The following is a 14,872-nucleotide window of genomic DNA, read 5'->3' on the forward strand; positions in this document are numbered from 1 at the left end:
GCCCCGCCCACCCTCCGCCCAGGCCCCGCCTTGCAGCCTTGAGCTTTTTAGCCCTTGGCAGGCACCGTAGTGACACCATTCCTCCCGCCCTGCTCGACTTGGCGTGCCGCCGGCGAGTAAGGCCCGACGCCCGCCTCCCACCACTGGGAGGGGAGGGCGGAGCGGCCTGGCGCTGCTCACACGCCTTGGCCGGCGCTTCCCCCGCTTCAGAGTAGCGGGAGAGGGGTGAGGAGGAACCGGGTGTGGAGGGAGGGAGTGTCTACTCCGCAGTCCGGCCCCAGGGGCTATCAAAATGTCTTCTTTCTGCGTCTCCAGATTGCCGCAGTGACCTCCCCGTTAACCCTGCTCGCAGGGCAGAGGCTGCGGTGGCTGCTGCGTCCCGCTGCGGGCTGCGCAGCACCTGCCCCCTGCAGATCTGGCGGGCGCGGGAGCTGCAGTCTGGTTGCGGCCTTCTTCTTCCCGCTTCCTCCCGCGTCCCCGCCCCTCCGCGCTAGGCGCCTCCTCCCAGGCTACGGGCTGACGGCTCCGCACCGCCGCAGCGCCCCGCGTCTGGACGGCCTGTGGGCAGTACGCAGGTCCACACTCTCCTTGCCCGCGCGTCCCGCCGGCCGGCCGCACCCCTGCCCAGCATGTCGGCGCTCGAGTGGTACGCCCACAAGTCGCTGGGCGACGGCATCTACTGGATCCAAGAACGCTTCTACGAGTCGGGCAACCGCGCCAACATCTGGCTGGTGCGCGGCTCGGATCAGGACGTGGTGATCGACACGGGCCTGGGGCTGCGCAGCCTCCCGGAGTACCTGTACTCCTCTGGCCTGTTGCAGGGCTGCGGAGCCAAGGAGGAAGACGCGGCCCGCCGGCCGCTGCTGGCTGTGGCCACCCACGTGCACTTCGACCACTCTGGCGGCCTCTACCAGTTCGACCAGGTGGCCGTGCACCACGCCGAGGCAGAGGCCCTGGCTCGCGGGGACAATTTTGAGACGGTGACCTGGCTCTCCGACAGCGAGGTGGTGCGGACGCCCAGCCCCGGTTGGAGGGCCCGGCAGTTCCGAGTGCAGCCGGTGCAGCCCACCTTGGTCCTGCAGGATGGTAAGGGGCTCCTGCGGGCGGGCGGGGAAGGGGCTGCCTGAGGGCTGCACGGTTGTTTTTGACACATTGCAAAAACACGATTCCCTTCCCCGAGTTAAAGGGAAAACAAAAATTCACCAGAACCGAAGCCGATCTCCAGCCTTCTTGGCGAAGAGATAAGCTCTGGCGTGGTGCGGCTGCGAATGAAAGCCGGCCCCACCCCCTAGTCAGTTTTCCTCTGTCTTCTTACACTGGTGACACCGCTGAGACTCGTGACTAAGGGTTATTCCATTCTTTTCCCCAGGCACCAGTCTGACATTAGCTGGGCAGCTTTTTATTTTTTTGTTTCTGAATAAGTGTTGCCTTGTTAAGAGTGCATGTCCTACTCAGTGCTTTTGAGAACTGCTGACCCACTGTGATCCATTCCCACCTGTAGGCTTAGAAAACCATCAGTGTTGTGGTTCCGATCACTCATTCATCCTCATCGTTTACATTGATTGCTTAAGTGAACAGACCATGTCTGGTTTACATTATGACAGATAGTGGGTCTGGGTAAAAGCAAAACAGAGGGATTAATAAGGCTGTTTCTGGTAGAAGTGAAGCTTAGTTTTTTCTTGACTCTGCAAAGAGCTAAAAGACAGGATGCGGTTCAGAGAGAAATTCACAGAACAAATGGAATCAGAGTAGTTAGGGCCCAGGCCCTATCTCCCCATGCAGGAGAATAAATTGAATTAATTAGTCCACTAAACAAGATGATGATATAATCTAGGATTTGAACCAAGGAGTGAGAGATCAAACCATGCGGAACATACATAAATTCTACCTGAGAAATATATTTTTTATAATTCTGAGAATGTAAAAGCTCTTCTTTCCTTTCTGTCTTGATCAGTTTGTTAGTTGAGTGAATAGAAACATCTTTCTGTAACGTAATGCATCCAGTTGTTCGGGTACAATGAAGCTCACTGTGAGACTAAACAACATGGCAAAGAATGAAGAACTCATTTTCTCATACACCTGAGATGTGGATCATTTGTGATATTAAGAAATTGTAAGATTTTATGCCTTACCTCCCACCCACCCACTCAAGAAGTGTCATCATTAAAGTTTAAAATCTAAAGCTAAAAAAATTGTTTTATTTTCTTGTAGATTACCAAGCAGTTGATGGATATTCACATTAAATTATTGCACTTGAGCTGAAAAGTGGTTTATAGTAATGTTAAAATGTATTTCAGTTGTTTGCTAAACAATTTTTTCCATTACTTTTGATTCTGTGGCAGCAATGAGAAAAGAATGAAAGAATGGTAGGGATTACTGATTTGCAGAGATAATCTCATGCCTGAGGTCACACAGATCATTTGGGAAGGAGCTGGGCCATCAGCCCATCACTAGCATTTGGGGATTTGGAAAAGGCTTACAAGCTACTTGTGTAGTCTTTATCACTTTGAAAGTGAGAAAAGAAAGTTCAATATTTACCAAACACTTAGAAGGTGATAGTACTGTGTTACTAAAAGTTGTTTCTCATTAGAAGGTTGGATGCCTTACCCTCTCAAGTAGTATCTAATTTCCTCACTTCTCAGAAATATTGATTTCCTGTCTCTTCTGAATGGTGTGGCCTGCCTACTTGTTATTAACCATAGATATAATCCAGATGCCTAGAAGGATACATAAAATATTTATATTAAAAATTCATAAACAGCTGCACATTTACAGCACATACCCGAACTGCATAATGTCTTCATTGCTTTGGTTTGAGAACATAAGGAGGCTGAAATCATTTATTGCATTTCATTTAGTGAACTGATGATTTCCTGTCACGAAGAAGCAGAAAATCTGTTCAGTGGATCTCCAACTCAAAAGTTGATATGTAAATGAAGGTCAAGAAGAGTAAGCATATCATGCAATGTATGACAAATGATTAATATGGTAAATGTAAATGCTTTTGTTTGGTGGATAAACAACTTGCCTTATTAATAGTGAAATAGTATTTTTCTGTAAGAAGAGAACAAGGGGCCTTAGTTATATTCCATACCTTTTAGATGTGGGTCCATCACATTACCTATTTTTCACAGGATTCAAGTGATTCCACTTATGATATTGATGTCTCCTTTATACATCTTTAAACAATTGGACCAGAGCCAAGGATATGTTGTCTCAGAAGAGTGGCTTCAGATGGACTTAGGTCACTTGAGAAAGATAAAGACAAAATATGTAGATTCCAGAAAGATTAAATCTGTAGTAAATTGAGCAAACACCGAATCTGACTCCCTCATATAATGCCCTACTAAGAGAGTATATGATCTGTTTGCTTCCAGTATACATCTGTTCTGACTGAGGGAACAATTTCAGGTTCCAGAAAGTAGATGTAGTGACTTGATTAGCTGTTGTGTACTAGCCAGCAAGGTAAAATCAACAGTAGCTAGTACCTCAGAGCCAGGAGAACACTAAAATAAGTAGAATGACTTGTAAGCATTTAAAAGTCTTAAGAAGCTCTTAAAAATGTAAGACCTTTCTCCTTAAGTGAATGTCTCTCCCCCATCTAGTTAGCTTGCTCTCTAGAGAAGTAAAATATAGAGTGGTTTCTTGATGGAGGTCTAATGGGCCCTAGTATGCTAAGCTGTTCAGTGTGAAAGCAGGAGAATCAGTGTGTGTTTCCTATTATAAGCTTAGAAGTAAGATTGCCTGACCTACCAGGGAAGGAAATTAGAACAATCTTATCTGGAAAATCTGACCCCTCAAGGAAAGACTGAAATGTACATCTGGAGACACTCCTAAGTTATCCGTGGCTGGGCCATTACTGGCAAGTTTAGTTTGCTACATCCCATATGTGTGCTTCAAGCAGAATCTCTACTCCCCTATTCAAATAGGCAACTAAGCACTTTGCAAAATCTGACAGAAGCCTCTAACATGAGACCCATTTTAGGATGATCAACTTGAGAGTAGATCTAGATATCCAAAAGAGAATGAGAATGCTTTACAAATAAGCAGCAGAACAGTATCCATAAACTTGGAATTTAAAATAACAGAAATTAGTAGAAGTTATGGAACAGTAATTTGAAAACTTACAAGAGAGCAGACAGGCCAAATGGAAGTAAGGAGATAGATTGATAGAAATACAGTATTAGAAAATCTAACATTAGCATAATAGGAGCAGAGAGAATAAATAAAGTGAAGGAGAAGGAATAGGAGGTAATCCAATAATATATCTCACAGTTAAGGATGTGCATTTCTGAAAATGACAACAGAGTCCCCATTACAATGAACGAAAACACAGCCAAACCTGTAAATTTTCAGCACATTCAGATCAAAGAAGGATCTACAGGTTACAAGAAACTTAAACCAAAGGATCATGTGTTCAGATTATAATGACTTCAGAGCTGGAAAAGAAGTTTTGCTGTCAACTCTACATGCAAATGATTCCCAAAATGGATTAGTGTATCTAACTACCAGTCAACTTCTCAAAAACAACAACAAAAAAAATCCTTTTACACATGCTGTTAAAAGGAAGCCATAGAGATGCACTTCTTCAAAATAATGGAGAAGAGAAGACATCAAGAGAGAAGACATCAAATGCAGTAAACAGAAAATCTAATGCAAAGGAAACTTAAAGCATTGGATGATATAATGAAGGCATTTTCACAGTAACAATACCCAAACCATTGAGGACTACAGGGTGAAATCACTGAATTATGATTCATTGAAGTGGGTGAATAGTAAGAATATGAAAAATGTATACATGTGTGTAGTGTTATCTGGAGATTTTGGAAAGTAGAGAACTAAAACCCCAGTTTAATAGTGTAAATCAACAGGTAACATACAAATTTAAAATAAAATAGCATATACATGGAACCAGTGGAGTAGATAAAATTTGTATACATGGAAGAGACTATAATATACAAGTGTATATAATTATAGCTGGTACTGTTAGGTATTTAAAAAGTCAAAGTTGTTTTAAAAATAGTCACCTTCTGAGAGCAAGATTATCAATAAAGATGAGTCAAATTTTTCTTATATTTAAGTCTTAAATATATTGTTTCAAATATGTGTGGAGGATGACAACACGACACCTTGGGAATCCAGGAACTGTCCACTGTCCTTCAAGCCCCCCTCCCACCTCTTTAGTCCTCACCCCATAGTAGCTTGCTCTTTCCTGAACATTCCCTTTGAATGGAACTGTATGATGTGTGACCTGTATGACTGGCTTCTTGTACTTAACTGATTTCAAGGTTTTTCCAAGCATAGATCAATAGGTTATTTCCATTTCCAAATTGTTGCCATTAATGAATATATTCCACAGTTTACATACCCATTCAGCCAGTGATGTACATTTGTGCTGTTTCCCCTTATTATATCCTTTAAACAGCTTTATTATGTTTTTTTTAATTTTGAATGCTCCATTTTAAGCATATGGTTTGACAAATTTTAGGAAATACATACATAAAGCCATAATCACAATAACATTTTTAATACATTTTTGTCACCTCCCTCCTCAAAGCTCCCCTGCTGACCGTTCCTGTTCTCACCCCTGACAGAATGATCTGTTTGGTGTTTCTCTAGTCTTTGGAGATAGTCATTCAATACAGTTTCTTAATGTCATCTTCCCTTTGGCACGTTGTTTTGGAGATTCATCCATGTTGTTGCATGTGTTTATTTCCTATTGTTGAGAAACATTCCGGTGTGTAAACACAGCATTTCACTTATTTACTTGTTGAAAAAAGTTGCATCTTTACAGTTTCAGGCTGATAAAAATGGTGCTAGACCAGGCGCTGGTGGCTCATGCCTATAATCCTAGCTACTCAAGAGACTGAGATCCAAGAAAGACAGCCTGAGTAGGAAAGTCTGCAAGACTCCTAACTCCAGTACAGTATCAGGAAACTGGAAGATGTGCTAGGTCTCAAAGTGGTAGGGCGCTAGCTTTGATCAATAGAGCTCAGGAACAGCAACCAGTCCTGGATTTCAAGTTCTCTAACCAATAAAAAAAGAATGATGCTGGGCCAGGTGCTAGATACTAATGGCTTATACCTATTACTGTGGCTACTCAGGAGGCCAAGATCTGAGGATAGTAGTTTGAAACTAGCCCAGACAAATATATCTAAGAAACTCTTACCTCCAGTTAACCAACCAAAAGCCAGAACTGAAGGTGTAGCTTTAAATGATAGAGTGCCAGTTGTAAGCAAAAAATGCCAAGGGAGATGTCAAGGTTGAGAGTTCAAGCCCGAGTACTAAAAAGCAAACACACACACATACACACACACACACACACACACACACACTCAGAATGATACTGCCATGTACATTTGCATATAAATATATATGTATTTGTGTAGAATTCCTAGGTTTCATGGTGAGTATATGTTCATTTTTAAATAGGGTATGGAAAACTGTTCTCCAAAGTAGTTATGATTTTAAACTCCTGCTCTGTAAAAGTTCCAATGTCTCCATAATGTCAACATTAGTTTTATTAATCCTTTTCATTTCAGCCATTCTAGTAGGTATGTAGTGGTATTTCATTAGAATTGGTCTATTTCCCTAAGGGTTAATGACATCACATAACTGTTCAGGTTCTTTCTTATTAGTCAAATACTCTCTGCTGAAAAGGCTCAAGAATCTTTTCTTCCTTTTTGAAAAATTGAGTTTTTTTAATTACCTAGTTATAAAAGTTTTTTTAAATATTTTCTGGATATGTCTTTAATCAAATATGTTTTATAAATATTTTCTTCAGTGTTCCTTGTCTTTTCATTTTATTAATGGTGTCTTTTTAATCAAGATAGTTTATTACTTGGAAGAACAAATTCTGTTTCATTTTAATTTATGTTACATCTAAAAACTATAACATAGGGCTGGGAATATGGCCTAGTGGCAAAAGTGTTTAGCCTCGTATACATGAAGCCAGAAGTGGTGCTGTGGCTCAAGTGGCAGAGTGCTAGCCTTGAACAAAAAGAAGCCAGGGACAGTGCTCAGGCCCTGAGTCCAAGGCCCAGGACTGGCAAAAAAACAAAACAAAACAAAACAAAACAAAAAACTATATCATAGCCTAAGATCATAAATATTTCTCCTTTTCCTAAAAGATGGCACATTTAGTCTTTTGACTTCTTATGAGTTAAATTTTGAGTTTATTGTGAGTTAAACACTGACAGATTTTGTGTGTGTAAATGTGTGTGCATACCCAGCCAAATTATTGAAATGTCTACACTTGAACTCATTTTTATTACATCCTTCACTGAATTACTTTTACTCAAATTGATCCAATGTTTGTCCATATGTTGCATGTCTGTGTTTGGACTGTTTATTTTCACATGGATTGTATCCACGATTTAGCAGGTTATTTACTGTCACTTTTAAATAAAGTTCTTGAAATTAGATAGTATAAATCTTCCCACTATTTTTTTTTCCTGTACTATGGAGGAATTGAACCCAGACCTTATAAATGCTACTCAGCACTTCACTGAACCACACCACTAGTGTTATGTAGTTATTTATTTTTTGTTAAATTTCAGTTTCTTTAAAATCATGTTGAAACTATGTTGTGTCAGCTCTGGGTGTTAGCAGTAGCCACAAACTGTATGTGGCTATCCAATAAATGAAATTTAACTTATCTTCGGGCCAGAAATATGGCGCAAGTGGTTGAGCATCTGTCTAGTTCAAACAGCAAATCTGAAAAGAAAAAAAAACCCACGAAAACTGTCCTTAAAAAAAGAGAACAGAAAAGGTAGATTAAAATAAAAAAATTTCTTAGTAACACATAGCACATTTCAAGCCGCAGCAGTCACAAGTGGCTAGTAGCTCTCACATTGGGCCACATTGACACAGGCCGTTTCAGCCACTATGGGAAATTCTATGTAGTACAGTTATAGAAAGGATTAAGTTATCATTCTAATAGCTCTCACATTGGACCGTATTGACACAGGCTGTTTCAGCCACTATGGGAAGTTCTATGTAGTACAGTGATAAAAAGGTTGGATTAAGTTATCATTCTAATAGCATTGATTCATCAATGGGTTGGACCTTATATCTCCTTTTGTTTTCACCTTCTTTAATTCCTCTCCAGTGTTTTTGTAGCATAATAAAAATTATTAAAGTTCTTTCTTGAGTATTTTGTTCTTTTAAATGATGTTTTAATGGAATGTCTTAATTTTTTGTTTTATTTTATTTTTGCCAATACCGGAGCTTGAACTCAGGGCCTAGATGCTATCCCTGAGCTTCTTTGCTCAAGACTAGCCATCTACGATTTGAGCTACAGCACCACGTCCAGCTTTTTCTGAGTTGTTTGGTGGAGATAAGAGACTCACAGTTTTCAACCTGGGCTGGCTTCCAACTGTGATCCTCAGATCTTAGCCTCCTGTGTAGCTAGGATTATAGGCATGAGCCACCAACACCCAGCTAAAATTTATTTTTGAAAGTACATTTGCATGTAGGAATACTGTACATTTTGCGTGTTGATCTATCTTGTGATATTGTTAAAGCTTTTAGTTCTCTAGCTTGTCTTCCATTCTTAGAATTTTCCATACATAACATATCACTATAAATAAATGTAGAATTGCTTCCTCTTATCCAGAATGTATGAGTTTACTTCCTTTCTTCTTATGTTATTGTACTGGTTAGGATCTTCAGTGCAATGGTAGACAGAAGGCATAAAAACATCATGTTTTATTCCATCTTAGAAGGAAAGGAGATTGTGCTTTCCTGAACTTTGTATTGTCTATACTATTCAAAGAGCTATTCAATGTATGCTTTATCAAGTTCAGGACCTTCCTTTCTGTTTGCAGATTGCTGTAAGTTTTCAAAAATGAGTGTTAGATGTATTATATGTATCTTTAGCGATAATCTTTTGTGGTTTTTCTCTTTATTTTTATTTATTATTATTATTTTTTTTTTTTGCCAGTCCTGGGGCTTGGACTCAGGGCCTGAGCACTGTCCCTGGCTTCCTTTTGCTCAAGGCTAGCACTCTGCCACTTGAGCCACAGCGCCACTTCTGGCCGTTTTCTGTATATGTGGTGCTGGGGAATTGAACCCAGGGCCTCATGTATACGAGGCAAGCTCTCTTGCCACTAGGCCATATCCCCAGCCCTCTCTTTATTAACATATTTCATTATCTTCAAAATTTAAACATGCATTTCTAGAATAAGCCCTTAGACGTTAAACCAAATTTAATACTTAATAAAATAATTATTTAAGATAGTTACCTTCTAAGTACTGCTTTAGTTATAGTCTATAAATCTTAATTTTTTTTCTTAGTATTATCTGTAGTGCTCTCTGGTTTCCCTTTTGATTTCATAGGCTAAATAAAAGTATAATGTTAACATCTAGGGATGTTTCCTATATTTATTTTTATTCTTAATTAGTTTGCTAATTTTGTTTATTCAAAATGCATATCTTGGGTTTTTATGTTATTTTTCATTTTTTAACTAAGTGTGGTCAGTGAATATTCTTTGTATTTCTTTTCCTTTGAAATTTATTGAAAGTTGCTTAACCTGCTGATATTCTGTGTACAGTTGAGAAGTGTACTTTGCTAGTTTGGAGTGGCAATTATATATGTGGCACTTAGGTCAAGGTGGTTAATAAGAATTTTTTATTTTCTTTATTCTATGTACGTTTTTATGAATTACAAAGGAATTCTTGAAATGTCTCAGTAAAATTATTCATTTGTTTATTCTTATTTCAATTGGCAGTTCTTTCTTCATGGATTTTTTTAAATCTCTGTTTTGGGTGTACATAAGTGTATTATCCTGACTTATAACCCCATGAAATATCTTACACAAAAAAATCTTACTTTGTCTTATAGTAATACCCCTCTAGTTTCCTTATCATTAATATTTATATGCTGTACTTTTTACAATCTAATTTTGTCTTTGACCTAAGATCCTGTCTTGGTTACTTCATACATCTTGCTTTAATCCAGTCTGATGATGTCTGAACGTGATCAGAGTGTTTATTCCATTCTTCTACTGTTCCAGTACCAGGGATTGAACTCAGGGCCTTTCATTTTCACCCACCTTTTCCTGTTCAGAGCAGGTGCTCTACCACTTGAGCCACACCTTCCATGTAACTTTTTGTTGGTTAATTGATAATGAAATCTGATAGATTTTTCTCCCCAGGCTGGCTCTAAACCTCAGTTCTCATAGCTCAACTACCTGAGAAGTTAGGATTATAGGCATGAGCCACTGGTGCCCAGTCCCATTAATATTTCTTGTAATTATTGATACAACTGGATTTTGGACTGCTATTTTATGTTATATTTCATTTTGTTCTTTTGTTCTTTCTTTCCTTCTGTTTAACAAATCCTGATTATTATATTATTGAATTCCTCCATTATATTTCTTTTACTTTTCTTTCAATAATGTGTTTGAACTAGAAATGAAACTACATGAATATTTTAACAAATCTTTATTTCAAGTTAGCACACTTTCTGTGAAATGCAGCCATCTTGCCCCATAGAGGTCCATTTCCTCAATATCAATAACTGATATCCCTGAGATTTTGCCCTACTTAAAGGTACCATATGAGCCGGCAATGATTTAGTAGATTCTCACAGAGAATGTGAGGTTCTTGGATCAGAACAGCAATGGCATTATCCAGAGCTTGATTATATAAATGAAATCTTTGAGCCCTAATTCCGACAGAGTGATACAACAGGGTAAAAATACAGTGTAATTCACTGGAGCAACATTTTAAAATTGTGCCAACTGGATAGTAGTAGTATGGGTATTCTGAACAGTAAAATAAGTTTGAGAAATTGTGTATTTTCTTTATATCTATAATATCTATTGTGCTATTAAAAGGCCTTCATAAGTCTTGAGGAAAAGAAAGCTCCTTAATTCTTAAAAACAAAAAAAGGCAAACATATAATAACCTGCAAAAGTAGAGTTATGCATTACTCACTTTGGTAAACACCGGTCTAGCAAACAATAGGAATGAAATATAGGCCACTTTTTTAAAAAATTATCATTAAGATATAATAGTAGTTACAGAGTAAAAGTGAATGAACGTCATCTTTCCTGATTTCTTTGAAACTTTAATGTTCTTATGTTTAGTTATTGAAATCATGTATACAGCATATTTATCTGTTAAATGTTTCCATTTGTAGGGGATGTGATCAACCTTGGTGACAGACAGCTCACTGTCATGCACATGCCAGGTCACTCCAGGGGTAGTATTTGCTTGCATGACAAAGACCGAAAGATTCTCTTCAGTGGAGATGTCGTGTACGATGGATCGCTAATTGACTGGCTCCCATACAGCAGGATAAGTGACTATGTTGGCACTTGTGAACGTCTGATAGAACTAGTGGACAGAGGTCTGGTGGAGAAGGTGCTTCCTGGCCACTTTAATACCTTTGGTGCTGAAAGGCTTTTTCGATTGGCTTCTAACTACATTTCCAAAGCTGGGATATGTCACAAAGTGTCTACTTTTGCTATGAGATCTCTTGCAAGTCTAGCCCTCCGTGTAACAAATTCTAGGACCTCACCCTAATATATATTATATATATATTATTTTAAGGACAACATGAATGATATATATATATATGTATACATTCCCTCCATCTATTTTTGTTAATTATATAAATTAACAATTCATTTGTGCTGTGTAAAATGGTTAATGGTGAGCATTTCAAGAAGTGTTTTTATACAACTGTTGCATATTAGAGAAAAAAAGATTGAAAAATGAATAAAGCCAAAAAAGAAGAATATTTGTTTCATTTCTAAGAAACTACATAAATAAGCTTATAACTTCTTAAGGCTGTCATCTTACAATTACTCTAGAAAATGCCATACAGACATATAGTATGTAGCATAAGAACTTTCCAAGCCCATTTTTTTATTTCACTTCCTAACTGATCTAAGAAAAGAGGCATTCATGTTTTTACTCCAAACTTGAGTTTTTAGAATTTCATTCATGTTGTCCTGAAAATACATTAGAACTAAATGCAAACACACAGACTTAACATTTAGAATGATAGCTAAAGCATCCCATGGTTGTGGTCTTGTATTTTTATGCTTGTATTTAATTTATTCTTTATGTAATTATAGCATTTATTTATGCAGTGTAAATTAACTTATGAAAAATACAATGAAATCTGATTTATTGAAAAGCTTTAAATATAAATTGGAAAGTGCTTTGGTAAAAAGCTATTATATATTGTTTGTTTTTATGTAGGTAATATTTTCAGTAATGAAAGTGATATTCAAATATATGTAACCTAACTACCAATTGTCAGATTTCTCAAAAGGACACTGTCAGGCAAATCTAAAAATATGCACATTGAGAATAATTTTTATTATATCCTATTTTAATATTAGTAGCTAATATAAACAAAATTTATCTTAAGTAGGATCTCCAGTGTTGTGTCATGTTTTACAGTATTAAAACAAATATAAAAATCTATGATATCTTGATATAACCATTATTTTATTTGACATATATGTACCACAAAGGGATTTTTACATTAATTGCAAAATGTGTATTATGTATTGGCCTAGAGTGAATTGCCTTTCTATCCTGATTCACAACACCTATTCCTGTTCAGTACTTTGTCTTGAACAAAACAAGTCTTAGTTCATAAAGTCATAGGAAAGGTAAAACCACTATTTAGTAATTATTTCATTTGGTGCTCTTGATAATTTAATTACAAAGCCTTTTGAAATATTTCATAAACGATTTTTTTCTATTACCTTTTTATTATTGACATATCTAAAAGCAAAGAGATGCAGATTTGGGCATCAAATCTTTCACTACTAGAAAATTAAAGCAACTCTGATTTCTGTCAAATTAATGTAACTTTTTCTACCTTACAGACACCAGGTTCTTTAGTTTTAGTTGTTGTTTTTCTTTTAATTCATTTACTACATACATAGACACACAGACACACATCCCACATGAGTATACACAGACGAAATGTACATGCACAGCACTATGCTAATCACTGTGGAATTCATAGGCAACATTATAGCTGGGAGTAGAAGGTACATAATATATGAATAATGATATATGCAAGTTGAAGTTCATATAAATTATGCATGAGTGTAAGGGACATAAGGGGAGGGGTATGAAGTATGGTTAGGGAAAATTTCGTAGAGGAGGGATTTTGAGTCATATTTGGAAGGATAATTTGTTAGGGGGTCTGGGTAGGAAACAAAATAATGCAAAAATAGAGGTGCCATCATTGCTATATACAGTAATCTTTTTCTTGGAATGATATACATTCAATTTTCAGGAATCTCATTTCTTCCAAGCACCACATATTTAGTCTGTAAAAGATGGGATTGTGATTTGTTCATATGAGTAATCTTTAATGATGTGAACTAACTACCAGATGCCACCAAACGAACCTTTACATAGAGTCAGAAAAGAGGCTATGATTGGTTCAAGTATAGAACATCACTAGAGTGCTCTGGGATGGTCATTCAAGGCAGTAGGGCTGTTTCAGCTGATAGCATGACATCAAGAATATAGATTGGTTCAGGGCATCTATAATGACTTAATGAGCCTTAAATATAGCCATTATTTTTATATCAGTAGCACAAAAGAAAACCAAAAGTCCTTAACCATTGACCATTTCATCCATATTTTAGGATTTATTTTAAAATTAGAGTGTATAATATGCATTAAATCTTATTAGGAAAAAGTTACTCCTGTTAAGGGTTTCTCCTTATTTTTTAGAAGTGTAATTTTCCAAAATACATTGACATTATTTGTTAAATTAACGTTTTTTCAATCTATAATACATAATAAAGTATTTTGCTATTTCTACCATGTGAATAAAGTATTAATAAATTTGGAAAAGGATATTATTCATTAAGTACCTATGCCGTATGTTTTAAGTATGCATTTTTAAAGTTCAATCCTGGTTCTAGCAACAAGAGGTAGTTACCCTGCCTCACACAGTATGGCCTAGGGATAAACCTGCTGACTGAACACAGGTCTACATGCCCCTAAACTGTTTTTTTCTCTTATAACTGCGCAATATAGAAAATTAGCAAAGTGTTTATTTTCTAAGATACCACATGTGCCAAGAATAAATCAAATAATGCTGATACATAATATCATATTTAAAGAAAACTTTAAAACATTTTCACCCTGACAGTGACCCTTGTAATTTATGATTTTTGAAAATATAAATATATAAATGTAATTTAAAGTCATTAAAATTTAGGACGTTTAAAAACAATTCTTGTGTTGTTACTAATTGTCTAATGCTTGTTCTTATTTGATGCCTCCTTTTAACTGAGAAGCTTAAAGAAAATCTTGTATGTTCTAATAGAGTTGGGTTAAATGACTACGTGTACCTGTTCAGAGATGGATAGTGATTGAATGTGACATGCACAAGTTTCCCCCTTATGGTTGTCAATACGTGTAAGTAAACATCGGTGTAATAAATATTAAAGTGGACGTTGTTTCAATTAGTAGTTGGTACTTTTTATAACATTAAATCTATTCAAAAATTTCTTAGGAGGATATAGTCTCTATGAAATATGCTTTTGAAAAGCATGTGATAAATATGGCAAATCTGTGGGAAAGATGATAAAACTCAGAAACTGTAAATACTTAACCCTTTGGTGCTTCATAAGTATGGCATTTCAAATTAGTGGGTAAAAGATGGACAACTCATTGCATACTACAGTTGTTGATGTGGGGAAAACACTCATACCATCATAAAAATAAATTGCAAGTAGATTGAAGACCTAAATTTGTGAGCCAGAACTATATTATTGAATAATAATCTGCTTTCTGTGGAAACAAAGCTGAATTCCATAAAAATGTTAAAGACTAAAATAAAAGATTCTTTTATTTGGCAATTCCAGGTTTGAACTTT

The 14,872-nt window shown here is 37.0% G+C and overlaps 1 protein-coding gene across 2 annotated transcripts; it reads left to right on the forward strand.

The window, feature by feature from the left end:
• The first annotated feature begins 203 nt into the window (after window positions 1-203).
• Mblac2 (metallo-beta-lactamase domain containing 2) lies at window positions 204-14,456 on the forward strand. Of its 2 annotated transcripts, none has more exons than XM_048331334.1 (3): window positions 204-1,086; window positions 11,147-11,559; window positions 11,595-14,456. In XM_048331334.1, exons 1-2 carry the CDS (start codon window positions 630-632, stop codon window positions 11,530-11,532), a joined length of 843 nt encoding a protein of 280 aa, XP_048187291.1. In that variant the 5' UTR covers window positions 204-629; the 3' UTR covers window positions 11,533-11,559; window positions 11,595-14,456. The 2 variants fall into 2 exon arrangements, with proteins under 2 accessions (XP_048187291.1, XP_048187292.1); XM_048331335.1 differs by having other exon boundaries at window positions 11,147-11,544; window positions 11,584-14,456.
• The last annotated feature ends 416 nt before the right edge of the window (window positions 14,457-14,872 follow it).

The sequence above is a fragment of the Perognathus longimembris genome, chromosome 22 (genome assembly GCF_023159225.1).
Source record: "Perognathus longimembris pacificus isolate PPM17 chromosome 22, ASM2315922v1, whole genome shotgun sequence".
Lineage (NCBI taxonomy): Eukaryota > Metazoa > Chordata > Mammalia > Rodentia > Heteromyidae > Perognathus > Perognathus longimembris.

Bases quoted from the DNA above. Each gene is read 5' to 3' on its own strand.
- Mblac2 (XM_048331334.1), top strand. From the start codon at position 630: ATGTCGGCGCTCGAGTGGTACGCCCACAAGTCGCTGGGCGACGGCATC. The intron at 1,087-11,146 runs GTAAGGGGCTCC...TTCCATTTGTAG, and splicing joins CACCTTGGTCCTGCAGGATG to GGGATGTGATCAACCTTGGT.